Source organism: Oryctolagus cuniculus, chromosome 4 (assembly GCF_964237555.1).
Source record: "Oryctolagus cuniculus chromosome 4, mOryCun1.1, whole genome shotgun sequence".
Classification (NCBI taxonomy): domain Eukaryota; kingdom Metazoa; phylum Chordata; class Mammalia; order Lagomorpha; family Leporidae; genus Oryctolagus; species Oryctolagus cuniculus.
The window spans coordinates 119,723,907-119,744,092 of NC_091435.1; the positions used below are offsets into that span (position 1 = coordinate 119,723,907).

Consider the following 20,186-nt stretch of genomic DNA (forward strand, 5'->3'; position numbering starts at 1 on the left):
CATTAAAAGTAAATTAAAGTTGGGAAATTTTTTTTCAAAAAATTCTCATCACACCATACTTTTGCAAGATGCAGTCTGAATTATTGTTTTCTATTTTGCAGATTTTTTTAAACTTTTATTTAATGAATATAAATTTCCAAAGTACAGAATATTGATTACAATGACTTCCCCCCATAACGTCCCTCCAACCCGCAACCCTCCCCTTATCCACTCCCTCTCCCCTTCCATTCATGTCAAGATACATTTTCGATTCTCTTTATATACAGAAGATCAGTTTAGCATACATTAAGTAAAGATTTCAACAGTTTGCTCCCACACAGAAACATAAAGTGAAAAATACTGTTTGAGTACTAGTTATAGCATTAAATCTCAATGTACAGCACACTAAGGACAAAGATCCTACATGAGGAGTAAGTGCACAGTGACTCCTGTTGTCGACTTAACAAATTGACACTCTTGTTTATGGCATCAGTAATCACCCTAGGCTCTTGTCATGAGCTGCCAAGGCTATGGAAGCCCCTGGGTTCACTGACTCTGATCATTTTTAGACAAGGCCATGGTCAAAGTGGAAGTTCTCTCCTCCCTTCAGAGAAAGGTACCTCCTTCTTTGATGACCCATTCTTTCCACTGGGATCTCACTCACGGAGATCTTTCATTTAGGTTTTTTTTTTCCCCCAGAGTGTCTTGGTTTTCCATGCCTGAAATACCCTCATGGGCATTTCAGCCAGATCCGCATGCCTTAAGGGCTGATTATGAGGCCAGAGTGCTGTTAGGACATTTGCCATTCTATGGGTCTGCTGTGTGTCTCACTTCCCATGTTGGATCATTCTCTCCCTTTTTTATTCTATCAGCTAGTATTTGCAGACACTATTTTTGTTTATGTGATCCCTTTGGTTCTTGGTCCTATCATTATGATCAATTGTGAACAGAAATTGATCACTGGGACTAGTGAGATGGCATTGGTACATGCCACCTCGATGGGATTGAATTCGAATCCCCTGGTATGTGTCTAACTCTACTGTTTGAGGTAAGTCAGCTTGAGCATGTCCTGAATTGCACATCTCTTCCCTCTCTTATTCCCACTCTTATATTTAACAGTGATCACTTTTCAGTTAACTTTCAGCACTTAAGAAGAATTGTGTATTGATTACAGTATGCAACCAAAAGTATTAAGTAGAACAAACAAAAAAAATACTAAGAGGGATAACATATTAAGCTGCTCATCAACAGTCAGGGTGAGGGCTGATCAAGTCACCGTTTCTCATAGTGTTCATTTCACTTTAGCAGGTTTCCTTTTTGGTGCTCAGTTAGTTGTCACCTATCAAGGAGAACAAGTGGTATTTGTCTCTTTGGGATTGGCTTATTTCACTCAACATAATGTTTTCCAAATTCCTAACAGGGATCACTTTTCAGTTAAAATTTAAACACCTAAGAATAATTGTGTGTTAATTACAGAGTTCAACCAATGGTACTAGAACAAAAAAAAAATAGTAAAATGGATAAAGTATTACATTGTACATCAACCGTCAGGACAAGAGCTGATCAAGTCACTGCTAATGTAAGCTAATTAAAGTTCAAGATGAACTGCTCAAGAGACTTATGGGTTCTCTTAAGACTTCATCATTTATTTAAGAACTCCCAATTCCAAACCTAGTTTCCTCATCTTCTGCATATCTACTTCCCCTATTTTAGCAAATCCACTGTAGTCTATTTATCTGTATCAGCTCTCCCTCTGCCCTCCTACCACCATGTATACACCCAGGGGTTGTGAACCACACAGGTGGGTTCATTTAATGCCATGGCAGATGGTTTTCCAATTTGTGGAATGCAAAGTCACTTGCTTAGTTACTGCTCCTTACCACCAAAAGATAACTTGGCTTTTAAAATCCACGAAAATGAAAGAATTATAAGTGAAATTCAAATTGGCTTAATAGGACTGATATCAGTGGCCAGAGAGAAGGTCTCACTTTGTAAGTGGATTTCTGACTACTAATTTTATTTCTCTCTCCTTACAATTACATGGTTAATAATTGGCTGCATTACAAAAGCCATTATTATGGTAATTTTGAAATCACAATATCATTCTCATGTTTTTGTAGATAAGAAACAGACCTTAAAATCCAGGGATTCTATGTAGTGAAGAGAACTGAAACGTGGATAAAAATGACAGATGAGGCTAAAAATAGAAAAAGGTGGCAGGAATGGGAACTGTGGCATATCTACTCAATAGGATTCTGCAGCCATTACAAATTGCTTTTGTGAGTAGTTAATAAGACAATGGAGTGATAAGATTATGCTGCTCCTTAAATGGAAAAATATAGAACATTTGGCATAAAAAACTAAAATCCAACAGAAAAATTAAGATAAGCAAATATACCATAAAATGTGGTTAGGTTTCAGTGGTACAATTAGAGATTATCCTTTTTGCCATATTTAAAAATGTTCTAAAATGTTGATGTTAATCTTATAAAGGACAAATGAAAGATTTAATATTTTACAGAAATTTAGAAGTTGGTGTTAGAGGTTTCACAGTCAATATTGAACTCCCCTTTGTAAGGTTCTTTGGGTCTCTGTTTTTCTCTTCTTTCCAAATGCTCCAATTCCTATCAGCCATCCCCTGGAGAGGATATATTTTGAGCCCAGAAATGGGTCTTGAAGATTCAAAGTAAGGAAACCATAGTGTCACCTTCTCCCTTAGGATCTGTTTGAGAAACACACTGAGAAATTCACTCAATTTGTTAGAGTGAAGAACTTCCTACAAATGCCTTTTTCTGCATTTTTTATGTTCTTAAGAAACCTAGAATGTCCTAAATAATTTACAGTCCCTTTACTGGGTTTGGTTTCTAGATGTGTGTTCAGTTTTTTCCCGACAGTAAGTGACTTTCCTTCTGAGATCACTGATTACTATGACACTAATGGCTCAATTAAAACCAAGATGTAACTTTCAGATATCATCTATTTTAAGAAGACAAAAATAAGCTCAATAGGAGGTAACCCTCCAGCTACTTCCTAAATTGCTTACAGCAATTTCCCCACCCCTTTAAAAAGCTATTTTCTCCAAAAGTACATTTCAGTTCATGGTATGTCTTCATGGCAGATGGCAGTGCTGGGCTCATCTCTCAGGAATCTCTAATGTAGAGCTACATCAGGAATCACAAAGCGAAGGGTGAAAAATTAATGCTGCTCTTTTGCCTTCTCTGGGAGAGCTGTATGTGACTGCTTGATATTTATAAATGGATCTGCAGGTCCCCAGCTTTAACTGAGGCCCACATGAACACAATAAACAACCTTTCCTCATGTGCACTCTCTGGTTCACTTCCTATTTCTAAAGTGTTCTTTCTGTGTGGTAGAAACATGTGTTCGTTGGAAAGCTATATGGGTTTCTCATGCACTGTAAGAACAAAAATAAAACTCCTGCTGATCTGAGATGTTGGAGATCTAGGTCGCAAGTTAGGTAACTGCTGGGCCCACTGCAGGGATACTCACCTTTTCCCAAAGGGAAAAGCAGGCAGCTCCTTGCTCCTGGTTTCAGACTCCCTATTCCCATTGGTTTAGGGTTGTTGAGTTTGCAACAGAGAATATCACTCTGAAATAGGCCCATTTGGCCTACTCTGCTTAAAATTCCTTCAAACACTAGGCACTACAAACCACAATGCTTTATTCTTAATAAAGGAATATGTACATTATTTATTCATCCCCAAGATAAAAATAATCAAAATTATAATGTGAAATTACCTAGTGAAACATAAATTCTTATTTATGCCAGCATAAAAATAAACAATGCAAGGATTGGTTGCCTCTCCTAGAATTTCAACCATTTAACTTTGGCCTACTCTGACAAATGATGAATATTTAGGTTCATGATGCTCTCTGAGACAATGTGAAATGCAATTTTGATCTCTTCTTCTCAAATCATGCCACTTCCTTCCTTGGAGATGTCTCTGTGCTAAAGCCAATCTATTGAAATATGTATGAACCTGTACTTCAATCAAATAAAAATATTAATACATCAAATGCAAACCATGCCTTACTTTTTTTTTTTTTTTTTTTTGACAGGCAGAGTGGACAGTGAGAGAGAGAGACAGAGAGAAAGGTCTTCCTTTTGCCGTTGGTTCACCCTCCAATGGCCGCCACGGCTGGCGCGCTGCAGCCGGCGCACCATGCTGATCTGAATGCAGGAGCCAGGTGCTTCTCCTGGTCTCCCATGGGGTGCAGGGCCCAAGCACTTGGGCCATCTTCCACTGCCTTCCCGGGCCACAGCAGAGAGCTGGCCTGGAAGAGGGGCAACCGGGACAGAATCCGGTGCCCCGACCGGGACTAGAGCCCAGTGTGCCGGCGCCGCTAGGTGGAGGATTACCCTAGTGAGCCGCGGCACCAGCCCCATGCCTTACTTCTTACTCTGGATTTTGCTTAGCATTAATAAATGCTAATAAACATCTAAACCATCATGGATCACATTAAGAATGACAGCACAGAACTTCTTTTGCTTGGCTCATACAGCCTCACTCCCTAACCCACCAATATAAGTATGCCTAGGCATATTCATTTGCAGATGCTATGAAAGTTGAGTGATAACATTAGATACAAATTATGTGGGCTGTGTGAGGAGAGAGGAGACAGGCAATAGAGCCAGTAGAAAACTCATAACTACATACATTTTTGCAGAAACCACAGCCGCCTATGTGCTCTATTGTCAAGAGACCAGGAGCATAGTTTTAGAACTAGAGAATACTCATTAGATCCTGTTCATACTGTCATTTTATAGAAAAATGGATTTTAGGAATGTTTGGTGACATATTCAAGGTCATATATCTGGTTGGCAGCAGAGCTAGGAATAGAATATAGGTCTCTTGTTTTCAAATTCTCTTGCAATGATACCACAAAACATCTTTAGTCCTATAGTTGTTAAAATTAGAAGCAAACCATTCAGATGAAAAATTTTATAAACTGATATTAGGGTCTAAGAGTTTGTGTCCCTTCCTTCCTCTTAAATTCATATGTTGAACCTAATTCACAACATAATAGTATTAGAAGGAAGGGTCTCTGGAAGGGGATTAGGTCATGAGAGCACAGCCTTCAGGAATGGGATTGATGCCCTTACAAAGAGGCCCCAGAAAGATCCTGTCCCCGCTTCTGCTATGTGGGGTTACTGTGAAAAGACAGCTGTCACTGAGGAAGCAGGTCATCAGCAGATGGTGCATCAGCGGGCACCTGACTCGGACTTCCAGCCTCCACACCATGACACACACATTTCTGTTGTTTATAGGTCACCCAGTCTATGGCATTTTGTTATAGCAGCCAGAATGGACTTAGACACAGGCTTACACAATTCTTACTTTTACATATAGGATATAACAGGCATTATTGAACCTTTTCTTTGTTGATCAAGGTCAACATTACAAAAATCAGAGACATCAATTTAACAGAGTCTGTGAATATTGAGCAGAATATAGTGTTGGGGGTCCTGATAACTGCTTTACACGGATTAATACTTTAATTTCTCACTGTTCTTGATATCATTCTGTTTCTAAATGCTTGTTTTCTGAAATCTGTTCTCAAGAGTAATGTGAACAGATGAATGCACATCATATTTCTGCAGCATTATTCATAATAGCAAAACAAAAGAACAAATGTCCAGCATTGGAGAATATTTAGTGAGCGGAGCTTTCATATACAATACTATGGGACCGGCGCTGTGGCATAGTGGGCTGAGCCTCCCACTGCGGTGCTAGCATCCCATATGAATGCCAGTTCGAGTCCCAACAGCTGCTCTTCCAATGCAGCTCTTATACCCTGGGAAAACAGTAGAAGATGGTCAAAGTCCTTGAACACCCATACCCACATGGGAGACCCAGAAGAAGCTCCTGGCTCTTGGCTTCGGACCAGCCCAGCTCAGGCTTTTGTGGCCATTTGGGGAATCTATCTCTCTCTCTATCTGTAACTCTGCCACTCAAATAAATGAATAAAATCTTTTAAAAAATACAATACTATGTAGCCATTAATATTACCTTCACTAAAGGAGGCTTTAATGAATGGGGAAATATTTATATAATAATGTTAAGTAAAAAGCAGGTTATAAGACTACGAAATATAAACCACATTTTAAAATTTTTACTTTAATTCTTTGAAAGACTCACAGAGTCTCATCTCTTGAGGCTGAAGCCGGGAGGTGGGAAAATTAATCCATGTCTCCCAATAGATAGCAAGGCCCCAATTACTTGAGCCATTACTGCTGCCTCCCAGAGTCCACATTAGTTGGAAGCAGGAATCAGGACCCAGACTGGTATCAAAGTAAAATAATCAAATATGAATGTGGGCATCCTAACCACTAAGTTAAATGCCTGCCCCTCAACCACACTTAGAAAATGCTTACCATGACAGAAATATATCAAAATGTTTACAATGGGAAGATCATTATTCTCTTATAAGACTGTTCTACATCTTTCTGTATATGACTACAACTAATGTGTAACACCTAAAGTCAGAAAAAGAACTTTTGAAAATAAAATCATATTGCAAAATAAAACCTAACTAATGTGAACTATATAAGATAAAAATATATGGGTTCTAGGTTAGAATCTAAAGTCCATGCTTTATGAACTTGCCCACAAATCCACAAATTCTGTGACATGTTATGGTGGCATATATGTGGATTTTACTTATTCTCATTTCTTTGCTGAATTTGGGGGTATTGGATGGGGGTATTGTGGATGGGCAAAGTGTTCAGTTATATGAGAAGGCTTCAAAAAGTTCATGGAAAAATGGAATTGAGATAAATTTTAATAAAAGCCATTCTAAAAACAAGAAAAGAAAAAGGGAGTTTTCATGCAAAAAAATTCTGAATGCATGCATAGTCTTTCATGGTACACATTCTGATGACCTTTTTACATGACCATTTTGCACAAATACTCATGTAGAGAGAGGGTAAACAGCAGAAACAAAAGTGAGGGAGAAAGTGTTCTGAGCTAATGCTTTTGATAAGTGTGTAAGGATTTTTTTCATTAATTGGTTTTTAGAAGTTTTAGAAGCCACAGATGGTGGTAACTGTCATTAAGCCACTCAGGATGATTTATCAGTGGATGAGCATTAAGGATAAATTAACCTCTCTGGAGACCAGGATATCGTCTAACTAACAATTAACTACTTCCTAAAATGAAGAGCTGAATTAAAAATGTGAGAAAGGCAAAACTGGGCTAACATGGAAAGAAGCCAAGCATTGAAGCGAAAGGGTGTCTTAATATAGCATGTTTATATCAGAAGGTACTATTACCAATGTCCTAGCCTCATTCCTGTGTATTATAATGAGATATTTTCTGTTAAATAGCAACATCATTTTTATTTTATCCTCATTCTTTGATTGAAATCACTTAATATCTAGGTTATGGAGAATGTGGCAGTGACTTCACGCAGCCCCCAACAAATCCACCACCTGTGTCCCCTTATGCAGGGATGAGCAAAGGCAAACTGAGTTCAGAGTGGGTGATTTAACAGAGTAGCTCGACTCCTCAGAGATCTGAAGATCATCCTTTTGAATTGTCCTCTGCCTTTCCAAACACTATGTGTCACGAAAAAGACTCTAAGAGTACTTTAAACTGATTTGAGAGAGAGAAAAAATCCAACTATGTTCTCACTTGGCATTGGAGGCATTCATTAGCACTTGCAAGACATATTTTAAAAGATTTTATTTATTTGAAAGGTAGTGTGACAGAGAGAGAGGGACACACACACACACAGAGAAAGAGAGAAAGAGAGATAGATCGATCTTCCATCTGCTGGTTCACTCACCAAATGGCTGCAATGGCTTGGGAATGGGCCATGTTGAAGCCAGGAGCTGGACGGGTAGCAGAGCAGCTGGGACTTGATCCAGCTCTCTGATATGGATGCCAGTGGAGAAGCAGCAGTTTTACCTGCTGTGCTACAACATTGGCCTCTGCAATATGATTTCTAAGAATTTCTCTAAAGACAATATATTTTATTATTATAACAACCTTGTGAGTTATTAGTCCAAGTTTACAGATGAAGAAGCAAATGTTCTAATGGTTAATTTGCTAAAGCTAGAGGGAAGCCTGAAACTCAGATCCTGAAACTCTCAATCCTGTGTTTACTCTGTGTTTCACGCTGCAGAGTGTATTGTTAGATCAGTTCTGTGCCAAAGTATTTGCCCTTAAAAGTGACGTATAGGGGGCTGGCGCTGTGGCGAAGCAGGTAAAGCTGCCACCAGCAGTGCTGGCATCCCATGTGGGCGCCGGTTTGAGTCCTAGCTGCTCCTCTTCCGATCCAGCTCCCTGCTATGGCCTGGGAAAGCAGTAGAAGATGGCCCAAGTCTTTGGGCCCCTGAATCCCACGTGGGAGACCCGGAAGAAGCTCCTGGCTCCTGCTTTGGATCGGCCCAGCTCCAACCATTGCGGCCATCTGGGGAGTGAACCAGCGGATGGAAGACCTCTCTCTCTCTGTCAATGCTTCTCTGTAACTCTACCTTTCAAATAAATAAATAAACCTTTAAAAAAAAGTGACATACAAGCGAGCCTTTACAGATTAGTAGTTGCTCAATAACAGTACAGCAGGGTAGAAAATGATTCCACTTGCAGAGGGAGATTGTGGCTGATGTTCACTCCCACCTTAGTACCTGGTTGTGCCCACTTCATGCACTGGATTGGATCCCTCTTCTCTCCACAAGTCCACATTTCCGATTTGTCCTTCAAAAAGTTTAAAACAACATCCTTCCCCAAGAAAGTCCAAGGAAAACATGAGCTGCTTTCACTACTCTTGACTTCACATCTCAGCTTAACTCTAATAGCTTGACCATGGTACACAGTCCCAAATTCCTCAGGCATCCTTCTCCAGTGCATACATGCACGTCTTAGCTCCCCAGCTACACTTTCAGCAAGATGGATGTCTTCTACCCCCTCACATTCCTCTTTACCTTTTCAATCCTCTTCCCATTTTCCTCTAATTGCCTAGTGTACTGCTGTGCATTCAACGAACGCTTATTGAACAAGTGAGAATCTGCATTAGTTGGTGAAAGCACAGCTTGGTTACTAATTAGGAGGTTGGGGTTTCCAGCTTTCAACTAACCAAATTTGTTATTTCAGGCAAGTCTATGGGCCTCAGTTTCCTTACCTTAAAATGGGCATGGAGTGGCAAGAAGTGAGTAGAATATAGGAGTTTTATGATCTCCATTAGAATGAGAGAGTAGATGAACAGGAATTCCAAAGAGAAGAATATTAAAAGCAGTACAGGGGCTGGTGTTGTTACACAGCAGGTTAAGCAGCTGCTTGCAATGCCAGCATCGCCTATCAAAGTACTGGTTCAAGTCCCAGCTGCTCCACTTCTGATCCAGCTCTCTGCTAATGACCAAGGAAGGCAGCAGAAGATGGACTGGGTGGTTGGGCCCCTGTCACCCTCATGGGAGACCAAGATGGAATCCTGGGCTTCTGACTTCAGCCTGGCCCACTGCCAGTTGTTGTGAACATTTGGGGAGTAACCAGCAGTTGGAGGATCTCTCTCTCTCTCTCTCTCTCTCTCTCTCTCTCTTTCTCTCTCTCTCTCTCTCTCTCTCTCCCTCTCTTCCTTCCTTTGTCCCTCCTTCCCTCTTTCTCTGATGCTCTTTCAAGTAAATAAAGGTAAAAAAAAAAAAAAAGCAAGACAAATATAGAGACCAAATAATCAACCACCTAAAAGGTAAAAGAGAGCCACTGTGCCTGGAAAATCAACAAAGCAAAGAAAAATATCAGAGTCAGTAGATATGTACTGGAGCCAGGCTAGGAAAGGAATATAAAGGGTGGACATGTAAAACAGGGCAGCAGAATAACTACACATATATACATAACTTATGCTATCCATACACACACACACACACACACACACATATACATATAAATGTTATCCAAGCTTGACATCAAATGTTTTGAATTTCAGAGTTGAGATTGCTTACCACATCATGAAGAAAATCAGATGCATGCTAAAAATAACCTTGTGGAAATCAAATCAGAAGTTTCTGATATTAAAATAGGGATTAAGTACAGGGAAGCAGCAGATGATGGCCCATGTGTGTGATCCTCTGCTTCCCATGAGGGAGACCAGGAGTAAGTTCTTAGCCCGGAGCTGGCTGTTGTGAAGCAACAGAAGGAAGATTCTCTCTCCCCCTATCCCCAAGTCTTTCCCTCTCGTCCTGTCATATGCCTTTCAAATAAATAAATATTTTTTAAAAATAGGGATTAATAATACCAACATTTGACCATTAGAAACCTACCCCCACTTCTCTCAGTGGAAGAAGTGGTGTGGCAAATTTAATCAGGGTATTCCTGCTGCGTAAGTTTAATTTTACTAAAGATTTTAATAATTTTAAGCAATCCTGAACCAGTTTCATTAAAATTGGTTTTAGCTGGGAGATTATATTAATAGACAAAAATTGTGTTACAAGGAAGTCTGTCCACGACTTAAAACTCCCTTAGATGGGATGCTGGCAACCAACGTCTGTGGTGTGGTTTTAGGGGCTAGGTTTTATCTGAGATACTAAGGAAAAGAAAGCCTAGTTAAGCTTAAAACTTCAAGACAAAAGAAAAATAGTACCTCTTTAGAACTATCTGAAATTTAAAAAAAAATACTTGAACCAAATAACAGTTCTTGGATTATCAGATGTAGAAGGTTTCAGTGGCTACTCCAAATTGAAGTTATAATTTAAAAGATGGCATCAATAGTACACAGTGGATAAAAGGCCAGGGAAAAATCCATTTAAATAATAGGACAAAAATTAAAAGATTTGATATTTAAGAGCCATATTTTAGGATTCTCTTGACAAAGTTTTGATACTAAACCTGCAAAGAAGAAACTTATTATTAATCCAAGATACATAATTTTGAATCCAGTTTGCCCTTAATATTCTACCTCAGAAAAGGTTTAAATTTAACCAAGGTCTATAAAAGGTATTTTACAGGGGAAAAATCACGTGTGTATGTATTAAAGCAAACATACCTGCTTCATCATAGGATATAGTCAGTTTTTCTAGCATTTCCCGGTCAATCGAGAGAATCTGCTGCTCAAGGATGGTCTGGTAAGACAGCACACTGTTTTCTTTGTCTTTCTCATAGTCCTGAAGATGCTGTTTAAGGGCCTCTGGGAGTCGAGATTTTACATATTCAGCTGCAGTCTGCAGATAGAACAGTCAGAGAGCCCCATTAGTCCTTCTCAGCTCAGGCCTCTCACTTACCCTCAGGTGCTGTAGCAAGAACTCAAAGCATAGTAGAACCAACTCTCCAGACAAGCCTGTCCTTATCATTATGATCTTTAGACTCCACTACACCCAGGCAGGTAGATCTTCAAACAGACAGAATCATGTACCTCTAAGAGTTTTCTACTGAGTTTAAATGTATAAAAGATAATACATTTGGCTGGATATTCACAGACTTGGTTTCAACTATTCCAGTGACCTCTTAAGGCCATATGAGAGCCATTTTGTGGGATACAATTTGACCTGCCCTCATTTAGAATCCAGAAGATAGTCACAACACTCATCTCAGCCTGAGCCCACTCATACTACAGAATCCACATCCTTACTTTGCTTTGCTGTTCTCCACTCATTAATGCACACATAGGAACTCCTGTAGATTAGAAAAGAGAGCCCTCTTCTAGGGCCTATCTTGAAATAATGGGTGAAGAGACCCAATGTAATGTAATGACACTAACTTTTAGCATAACCTAAAAAAAAGCACTTTTCACCACTTTAGTTTCTTAGTCTCTATACATATTATTCTTAACTTGATTTTGCTTGTTTTGTTTTGTTTTACTTGGACACTATCTGTAGATTACACATTCCCACTAGTAATATCTGAAATTACATGCAGTGATTTTCAATCAGGCAAACACGTTCCATGTGGGCATATAAAGGAAGATTTGTATTTTGAAAAAGGCCTTCCTAAAGGTCCTGAAATGTTCCTCTAGTGGGCTAGGGTAGTAGTATACTCTTCTTTCTCCCTCTTGAAAATATAATAATAGTTAAAACAAATTTTTTGGGTGAAGTTAAGTGATAGAATAGCATGTATGAATCAGGAATTCTGAAATTTTTAATCTCTTGAGAAGGTTTATAAATGGTCTCATCAATAAATGGTGTTGGGAAAACTGAATATACATATACAGAAAAATGAAATAAGACCCTAATCTCTCAATATATTTATATGCAAAGATAACTCAAAATGGACTAGAGACTTATATGCATGTAAGACCTAAAACCATGAAATTACTAGAGGAAAACAAAAGAAAAATGTTTCAAGACCCTGCTCTGGCAATGACTTTTTGGCTAACACTGGTATGAGATAAAGAGGCAGGAATTACGCCCGGTGAGCTGGAATTCTCATACCCCTTCAATGTAACACTATCTCTTTACCTGTCAATTTGATTCACGCACCTTCCCAAGATGCACATGCTGCATCCAGGAAAATGGTGCATGCTAAGACCCCACCCCATTTGCACATCCAATTGGGGTTCCACCCTCTTCCTTATAAAAAGAAGTGGACCTTGGTTGGAGGTATTGCTTGGAGGTATTTCTCCCATTTTTGCTCTTTCTACCATGGAACACTCAGATACACCTTCCCAGTTATAGGTACTGTTTTCAGGTTTGCTTTTTTCTCATTTACAGGCAATTCATTGACCCACTCATGTTAGGTATTTCTCTGTGTGGGGTGGCCCACACTCCCATGTGAATACACATTTATTCCCTCACTACCAAGTAAACTCTGTTTCTATTTGCACATGATACCAGTCTCTACTTAATATTTCTATCTATGTGGAAGACAATAACCTGGACTTTAAAAAGTCAATATTCATTGCCCACATTAACACCTTAAAAGCATAAGCAACAAAAGCAAAAATAGACAAATGTGCCTGCAAACTAAAAATCTCATGCACAGCAAAAGAAACAATATAGTGAACAGACCACCTACAGAATGAGTGAAAATATTTTCCATTTCTACAGCTGACAAGAGGTTAAAAACAAGAATACATTAGGAACTCAAACAACTCAACAGCAAAGAAAGTCAAAACAAAACAAGAACTCTGATTTTAAAATGGACAAAAGACCTGTATAGACAACTCTCAAAAGAAAACATTTGGCCAACATGACAAACTGCTCAACATAATTAATCATCATGGAAATACAAGTCAAAAATTTAATAAGATATTACCTCTCCCTGGTTAGAAAGGCTATTCGCAAAAAGACAAAAGTTAAGTGCTGGCAAGGATATGGAGAAAGGAGAACTCCTGCACACTGCTGGTGGGAATGTAAATTAATACAGTCAGTATGGAAAACAGTATGAAAGTTCCTCAAAAAAATTAAAAATGCAACTACTACATAATCTAGCACTCCTGCTAGAGGTATATATTCAAGGGAAATGAAATCAGTATACTGAAGAGAAATCTGTGCTTCCATGCTTATTGTAGTACTATTCACAACAGTTAGGATATGAAATCAACCTAAATGCCCAAAGAATGAATGAATAAAGGAAAAGTGATATATACAAACAATGGAATACTATTTAGTTATAAAAAGAATGCAATCTTGCCATTTGTAGACAACATAACTGGACCTGGAGGACATTATATTAAGTGAAATAAGCCAGGCACTAACAAATATTATATAATCTCACTCATCTGTAGAACCTAAAAAAAAAAATGAACTCATGAATCTAGAGAGTACAATGGTGGTTACCAGAGGCTGGGGTGGTTAGCATCAAGGTTGGGATAAGGAGATGTGGGTTTAAGGATGCATAATTACAGTTAGATAGGAGAAACAAATTTCAAGGGCTCTATTGCACACCAAAATGCCTACAGTTAATGACAACAGAAAATGTAAAGAGAATGTATGTTGTGAGCTGTCACCAAGAAATGATAACCACATGGTGTAATATCTTTGGAGAATACAAGAGAGGACTTAATGTATACACACATATACCAGGGGGAACATAATGAGGTATTGTTAAGGTTTAGTATCATATGTGATGATGCTTTAAAAATTCATGAAAAATAGAATTAAAAGATAATGTGCACTTGCCACTATTTTTGAAGTACTATTTTGCATGTGAGAAGATACATAAGGATATATTCCAGTTGCAAAAGATACTTTTTACTTTCCATATTTTCTGTATTGTTCCATTGTTCTTAGTATGGCAATTTTTAAAAATTATCTTCTGAATGTTTCTTTGTAACCTTCATAGCTTTATTTTTTAAATTTTTATTTAATAAATATAAATTTCTAAAGTACAGTTTATGGATTACAATGGCTTTTCCCCCCATAACTTTACTCCCACCTGCAACCCTCCCATCTCCCGCTCCCTCTCCCATTCCATTCGCATCAACATTCATTTTCGATTATCTTTATATACAGAAGATCAATTTAGTATAAATTAAGTAAAGATTTCAACAGTTTGCACCCACACCGAAACACAAAATGAAAAATACTGTTTCAGTACTGTTTATAGCATTAATTCACATTGGACAACACATTAAGGACAGATCCCACATGAGGAGTAAGTGACTCCTGTTGTTGACTTAGCAAATTGACACTCTTGTTTATGGCATCAGTATTCACCCTAGGCTCTTGTCATGAGTTGCCAAGGCTATGGAAGCCTTTTGAGTTCGCCAACTCTGATCTTATTTAACAAGATCATAGTCAAAGTGGAAGTTCTCTCCTGCCTTCAGAGAAAGGTACCTCCTTCTTTGATGACCCATTCTTTCCACTGGGATCTCACTCACAAAGATCTTTCATTTAGTTTTTTTTTTTTTTTTGCCAGAGTGTCTTGTTTTTCCATGCCTAAAATACTCTCATGGGCTCTTCAGCCAGATCTGAATGCCTTAAGGGCTAATTCTGAGGCCAGAGTGCATAGCTTTATCTTTAAACATTAGCAAAAAATTTAAGGAAAAAACTTGCTGAAACAATGACAACTGACTTCTTAGGAAAAGTTCACTGGGAAGTGAGGGGAAGGGTGGAGTTATATTTCAGTCCTTAAAGTAGCCAAGAATAGTACACAACGCTTTTTATTTCCAGATTTATATTTAAGTGAGTTGCTGATGAAATCACAACTTTAAAATATCACCAAACATTGTTCAATTTCTTCGCTGGCCAGCAGTGCAGAACAAATAAAATTATTCCATAAAATGCAAATAAACTCAGCACATTAACACAACATATTTAACTCCAGAGTTTAACAACAATTTTCTTCTGACACTGTAAAACAAAGAGACATACTACAGAATATCCATTTCTAAACTCACCTTGCTTATTCAGTGTAACAACAGTTACCTTACTATTCAGTATAACATCTGTCTTTAGTTCTCCCCCCACAACATTGGAATACCCATGAGGTAGAGAAAATAGTTCTATATTCACATTTTACAAATATTGATACACTCTATGTAACTGAAAGTGCACTGCATATTTCCTTCCAGTTGTACATGCTAATTGTGCCTAAAATGAAATTTACTTTTTTAATTAAAATTATGACAATAAGTCTTTGAACAAAGCCTCTATCTTTGACTATACTGGAGTCATATTTTGACATTCATTTCTTTTTTTTTTTTTTTATTTTTGATAGGCAGAGTGGACAGTGAGAGAGAGAGACAGAGAGAGAAAGGTCTTCCCTTGCCGTTGGTTCACCCTCCAATGGCCGCCGCTGCAGCCGGCGCACCGCGCTGATCCGATGGCAGGAGCCAGGATCCAGGTGCTTTTTCCTGGTCTCCCATGGGGTGCAGGGCCCAAGCACCTGGGCCATCCTCCACTGCACCCCCTGGCCATAGCAGAGAGCTGGCCTGGAAGAGGGGCAACCGGGACAGAATCCGGCGCCCCGACCGGGACTAGAACCCGGTGTGCCGGCGCCGCAAGGTGGAGGATTAGCCTATTGAGCCACGGCGCCGGCTTTGACATTCATTTCTAAAACATAACATATATAGCATTCTTTTTATTGGGAAATATCCTTAAGAGGAAAGGAAAGAAATAACCCTAGGCAAAATATTAAAGTCTGTTAAGATATTTTAAAGAAATCACCTTTTTACTGAGGTGACATTCTAAATGTGCTCAAATGGCAATGAAGCCTTATGTTCAAGCATCAGCTTATGTTCAAAAAGACAGCACTGAAATTGGAATCACTCCACAAATAATAGATAATACAATAAACACTTTAAACCTAAAACTTCCACTGAGATTCTAAAAATGAAGTAAAAAACACAGTAAAGCTATGGGGGTTATTTACCCATTCTTTAATCTATGATAAATGCTACTAAGAGTTGAAATCAAAAACTGCATGCTCTCATAACCTAAGCATTTCTAAAACAATAAGATTATTATTACCATTACCAGTCTTGGGCATTTGTACTTAATACTTTCCCAAAGAATTTATGATTTTATCATTCTGTATCTTCAAGACTCTTCAGTCATGGTAGACAAATTGATTGTGGCCAATCACGTGCTGTATATTCTGTTAGTGTCTTAGGAACACCTAAGAGCACCCAACGGTCTTTCAGTTATGTGTGTAGGTAGGTATTTTAGCTCCTCAGTTTGGTGGAAACAAGGAATGGATCTTACACATCATTCATTGTGTTTCCCCCAAGATTTGGTTTAGTGCTTTGTACCACAGAAGCTGAACACCTTAACAGGATGCAAGAATCAGGTACTTTGAGATAGTCTTTGGAGAAAGATTTTTCACAGTTGGTTTTTTGCCTGCAAACATAGCTTTCTTTCATGATTCCAGATAGGGAATAAGAGTCGGATTTTTTACTGACAAATGGAACCATAGCTGTCTTTAATTTTAATCACTGATGCCGTTACTTTAGAAAAGCAAACAGCTCAAACTCAAATCATCATTCATATGCCAAAATGGGAAATTTACTTTATGCATAAAGCTACATACTTTATTAAATGCCCCCAATTCATAATCTTTTGAAATTCTCCATTTTTGCCTTTATTTCTTCATTTGGCAATGGGCCTGATTCTGCTAGGGGCCCTTGGAGGAGGCATGTAGAAATATCACTGGAGAACTACACACCTGAGTTAAGGGTTGCCTTATGGAGAGTTCACTCCCTAGACATTCAAGTCCACACTTATCTGAACTCGTGATCAAGTTCCCAAACATATCCTGTGGCAAAGCCTCTGGGCAGAAAGTGGAAGAAAGCTCACAGGTTTCCTCCAGTTAGACCTGAGAACCTGGGACTTCTGCAACAGCTGGAGTAAAAAAAGATGAACTAGAGCTTATGCACAGGGCACAAGAGGTGCCCAATGCACCTTCTGACAGAGTTTGCAAGCATTTGTTACCCATACCAGCTTCTGTCTGGAAGACAGCAAAGTGCAAGCATAGACCCTATTAAAAAAAAAAAAAAAAAAAAAAAAGCAAGTGAATAGAAGTAGAATGATTATGAATCTAAATTCTGGGAACTTAGTAGGTAGGATGCTGATACTAGTCATTAGGCTAAAAGCCTATTTCCTAATTATAGCAGTATGTTAAGAAACAACTGAAACTTATGAAAGAATTTGGCATCAGGTGCAAAAGTGTATTTCAAGAGCCGATAAATGCTTCACACCACATCTTAAAGAGAAAACCTGTCAGCCAGCCAACTCTAATTTAGTGACTGTCTGCTGAGTAAAGCACATTAGACTTGATGCTTTTGGGAGAATAAGTCTCCCATCCTAAAGGAACCTGCGATTTCAAGATGCAAGCAAAACACACATGAAATACTAGAAAAACACAGTGTACCATGCAATACAAAAATAGGTCTGAAACTTGAAATAAAATTAATTTATTTAGTACATGAGCTATATTAAGTGTTGAGCAGCTTTTAGGGGGAGAAATTAAGATGGGAGAGAGGACACAAAACATAATCAGGAGATTGTTCTGGCAGAGTTTCAAGATCAATTTTGAGACAAGAGGCACTTACTGGATGAATGAAAGCCAACAATCTAAAACGTAGAGGGTGAGAGTTCATAGGGAAAAATAATAAGAAATGAATTTGACAAAATTAGGAATATGAAAGGGCTGGCAATTAGAGAAGGATCAACTCTGTTCAATGGTGTATGTGTGTTGGACGGGTGATTTACAGGGGTTACTAACAAGAAACAACTATAACATATTAAAGAGTGAAACAACTGCTCAAGTGTTCTTGGAGGAAGAACATGCTTCAAGTTAAGTTTAACATGCACTGAAACAGAATGAGATTCAAGCAAGACAAGTAAAATGTCTGAGGGAAATTTCAGAAAGCTGGTTTGTGCCAGTTGGAGAATAAATCAGATAATCTTTGTAGGCAGAAAAGATTTATGTGCAAATCTAGAAATTGGTTGAACTGTAGGATATGTATGCCATGGAATACAGTGTAGCTACTAAAAATCACATGTCTGTTGGGAATAGGGAGTGAGAATTTGGTGGCTAAGACACCAGTTAAGATGCCCAGAAACCTTGTCAGAGTGCCTGAGCTCAACACAGTCTCCAGCTCCTGATGCCATCTTCAGGCTAGAGCACACCCTGGGGAAAAAGTGGTGCTGGCATAAGTAATTGGACTCCTGACATGTACATGGGAGACCTTGATTGAGCTCCCACTCCCGGCTTTGGCCCCAGTCCAGTCCAACTATTTCAAGTATTTGAAATGTGAACCAGTGACCTGCCTTGCAAATCAACAATAAATATTTTTAAAAATAAAAACTATACTATAAAAGAATAGTAAATTATGTGTGAAATATATGTGTTCATAATAAAAAGCAGATTACAAAGTAGTTATATAGTACATGCATAAGGAAAAAACTGCTTTGAATATTAATGTGTATTGGCTGGCGCCGCGGCTCAATAGGCTAATTGTCCACCTGCGGCGCCAGCACACCGGGTTCTAGTCCCGGTTGGGGCGCCAGATTCTGTCCCGGTTGCTCCTCTTCTAGTCCAGCTCTCTGCTGTGGCCCGGGAAGGCAGTGGAGGATGGCCCAAGTGCTTGGGCCCTGCACCCGCGTGGGAGACCAGGAGGAAGCATTTGGCTCCTGGGTTCGGATCGGCGCAGCGCGCCAGCCTTAGTGGCCATTTCGGGGTGAACCAACAACAAAGAAAGACCTTTCTCTCTGTCTCTCTCTCTGCCTAACTCTGCCTGTCCAAAATAAATAAATAAATAAAAGAGTATTAATGTGTATTATTAGTTATCTAAGAATACTAAGAGTTTTGGGGCTGGTGTTGTGGCTCACTTGGCTAATCCTCCGCCTGCAGCGCCAGCATCCCATATGGGCACTGGGTTGCTCCTCTTCCAGTCCAGCTCTTTGCTGTAGCCCAGGAGGGCAGTGGAGGATGGTCCAAGTGCTTGGGCCCCTGCACCCTCGTGGGAGACCAGGAGGAAGTACCTGGCTTTGGATCGGCGCAGCGCTGGCCATGGTGGCCATTTGGGGTGAACCATCGGATGGAAGGCCTTTCTCCCTCTCTCTCACTGTCTATAATTCTACCTGCCAAATTAAAAAAAAAAAAAAAAAAAGAATACTGAGAGTTTGAATGACTTTTATGTAGTTTCTTGTACTTTCCAAATTTTATTAAGTGAAAATAGTATTTCCCTGTGCTGGCACTTGCTGAACACTGTACACATGTCAGCTCATTTAATCCTCATGGCAACCCTAAAAGGTGTTTCCAGGTGAAGAAACAGACCCAGGGAGGTCAAGTAAGTTATCCTTGCTTAGACAGGGAATAGTGTAGCAAGAAACATCAATCACTTTTGAAACTGAAAAGAAAAAAGAAGAAATTAACTTTCAAAAAAAAAAAAAAAAGAAGATTGCAGGGCTGGCATAGGTGGTTTCTTCTTGCAGTGTTGGCATCGGTGCTGGTTCAAGTCCTAGCTGCTTTACATTCAATCCAACTCCTGTTAATGTACCTGGGAAAGCAGTGGAAGATGGCTCAACGCCTTGGGCCCTTGCATCCATGTGGAAAGGCCGGAAGCAGCTCTGGGTTCCTGGCTTTGGCCTAGCCTAGCCCAGGCTGTTGCAGCCATTCGAGAAGTGAACTAGCAGATGGAAAATTCTCTCTCTCTCCCCCTCTCTCTTCCTCCCTCTCTCCCCTTCTCTCTGTATCTTGGATTTTCAAATAAATAAATAAATCGTTTTTTTTTTTTTTTGACAGGCAGAGTTAGACAGTGAGAGAGAGAGAGACAAAGAGAAAGGTCTTCCTTTGCTGTTGGTTCACCCCTCAATG

At 39.2% G+C, this 20,186-nt stretch overlaps 1 protein-coding gene across 2 annotated transcripts in view; it reads right to left on the minus strand.

The window, feature by feature from the left end:
• The window catches only part of PPM1L (protein phosphatase, Mg2+/Mn2+ dependent 1L), a 359,360-nt gene that overhangs the window by 108,862 nt on the left and 230,312 nt on the right, over positions 1 to 20,186 (minus strand). For both annotated transcript variants that reach the window (XM_002716344.5, XM_017346885.3), the window contains exon 2: positions 10,975 to 11,149. In XM_002716344.5, the coding sequence (XP_002716390.1) occupies positions 10,975 to 11,149 (175 nt within the window). The remainder of the gene's footprint in view (positions 1 to 10,974; positions 11,150 to 20,186) is intronic.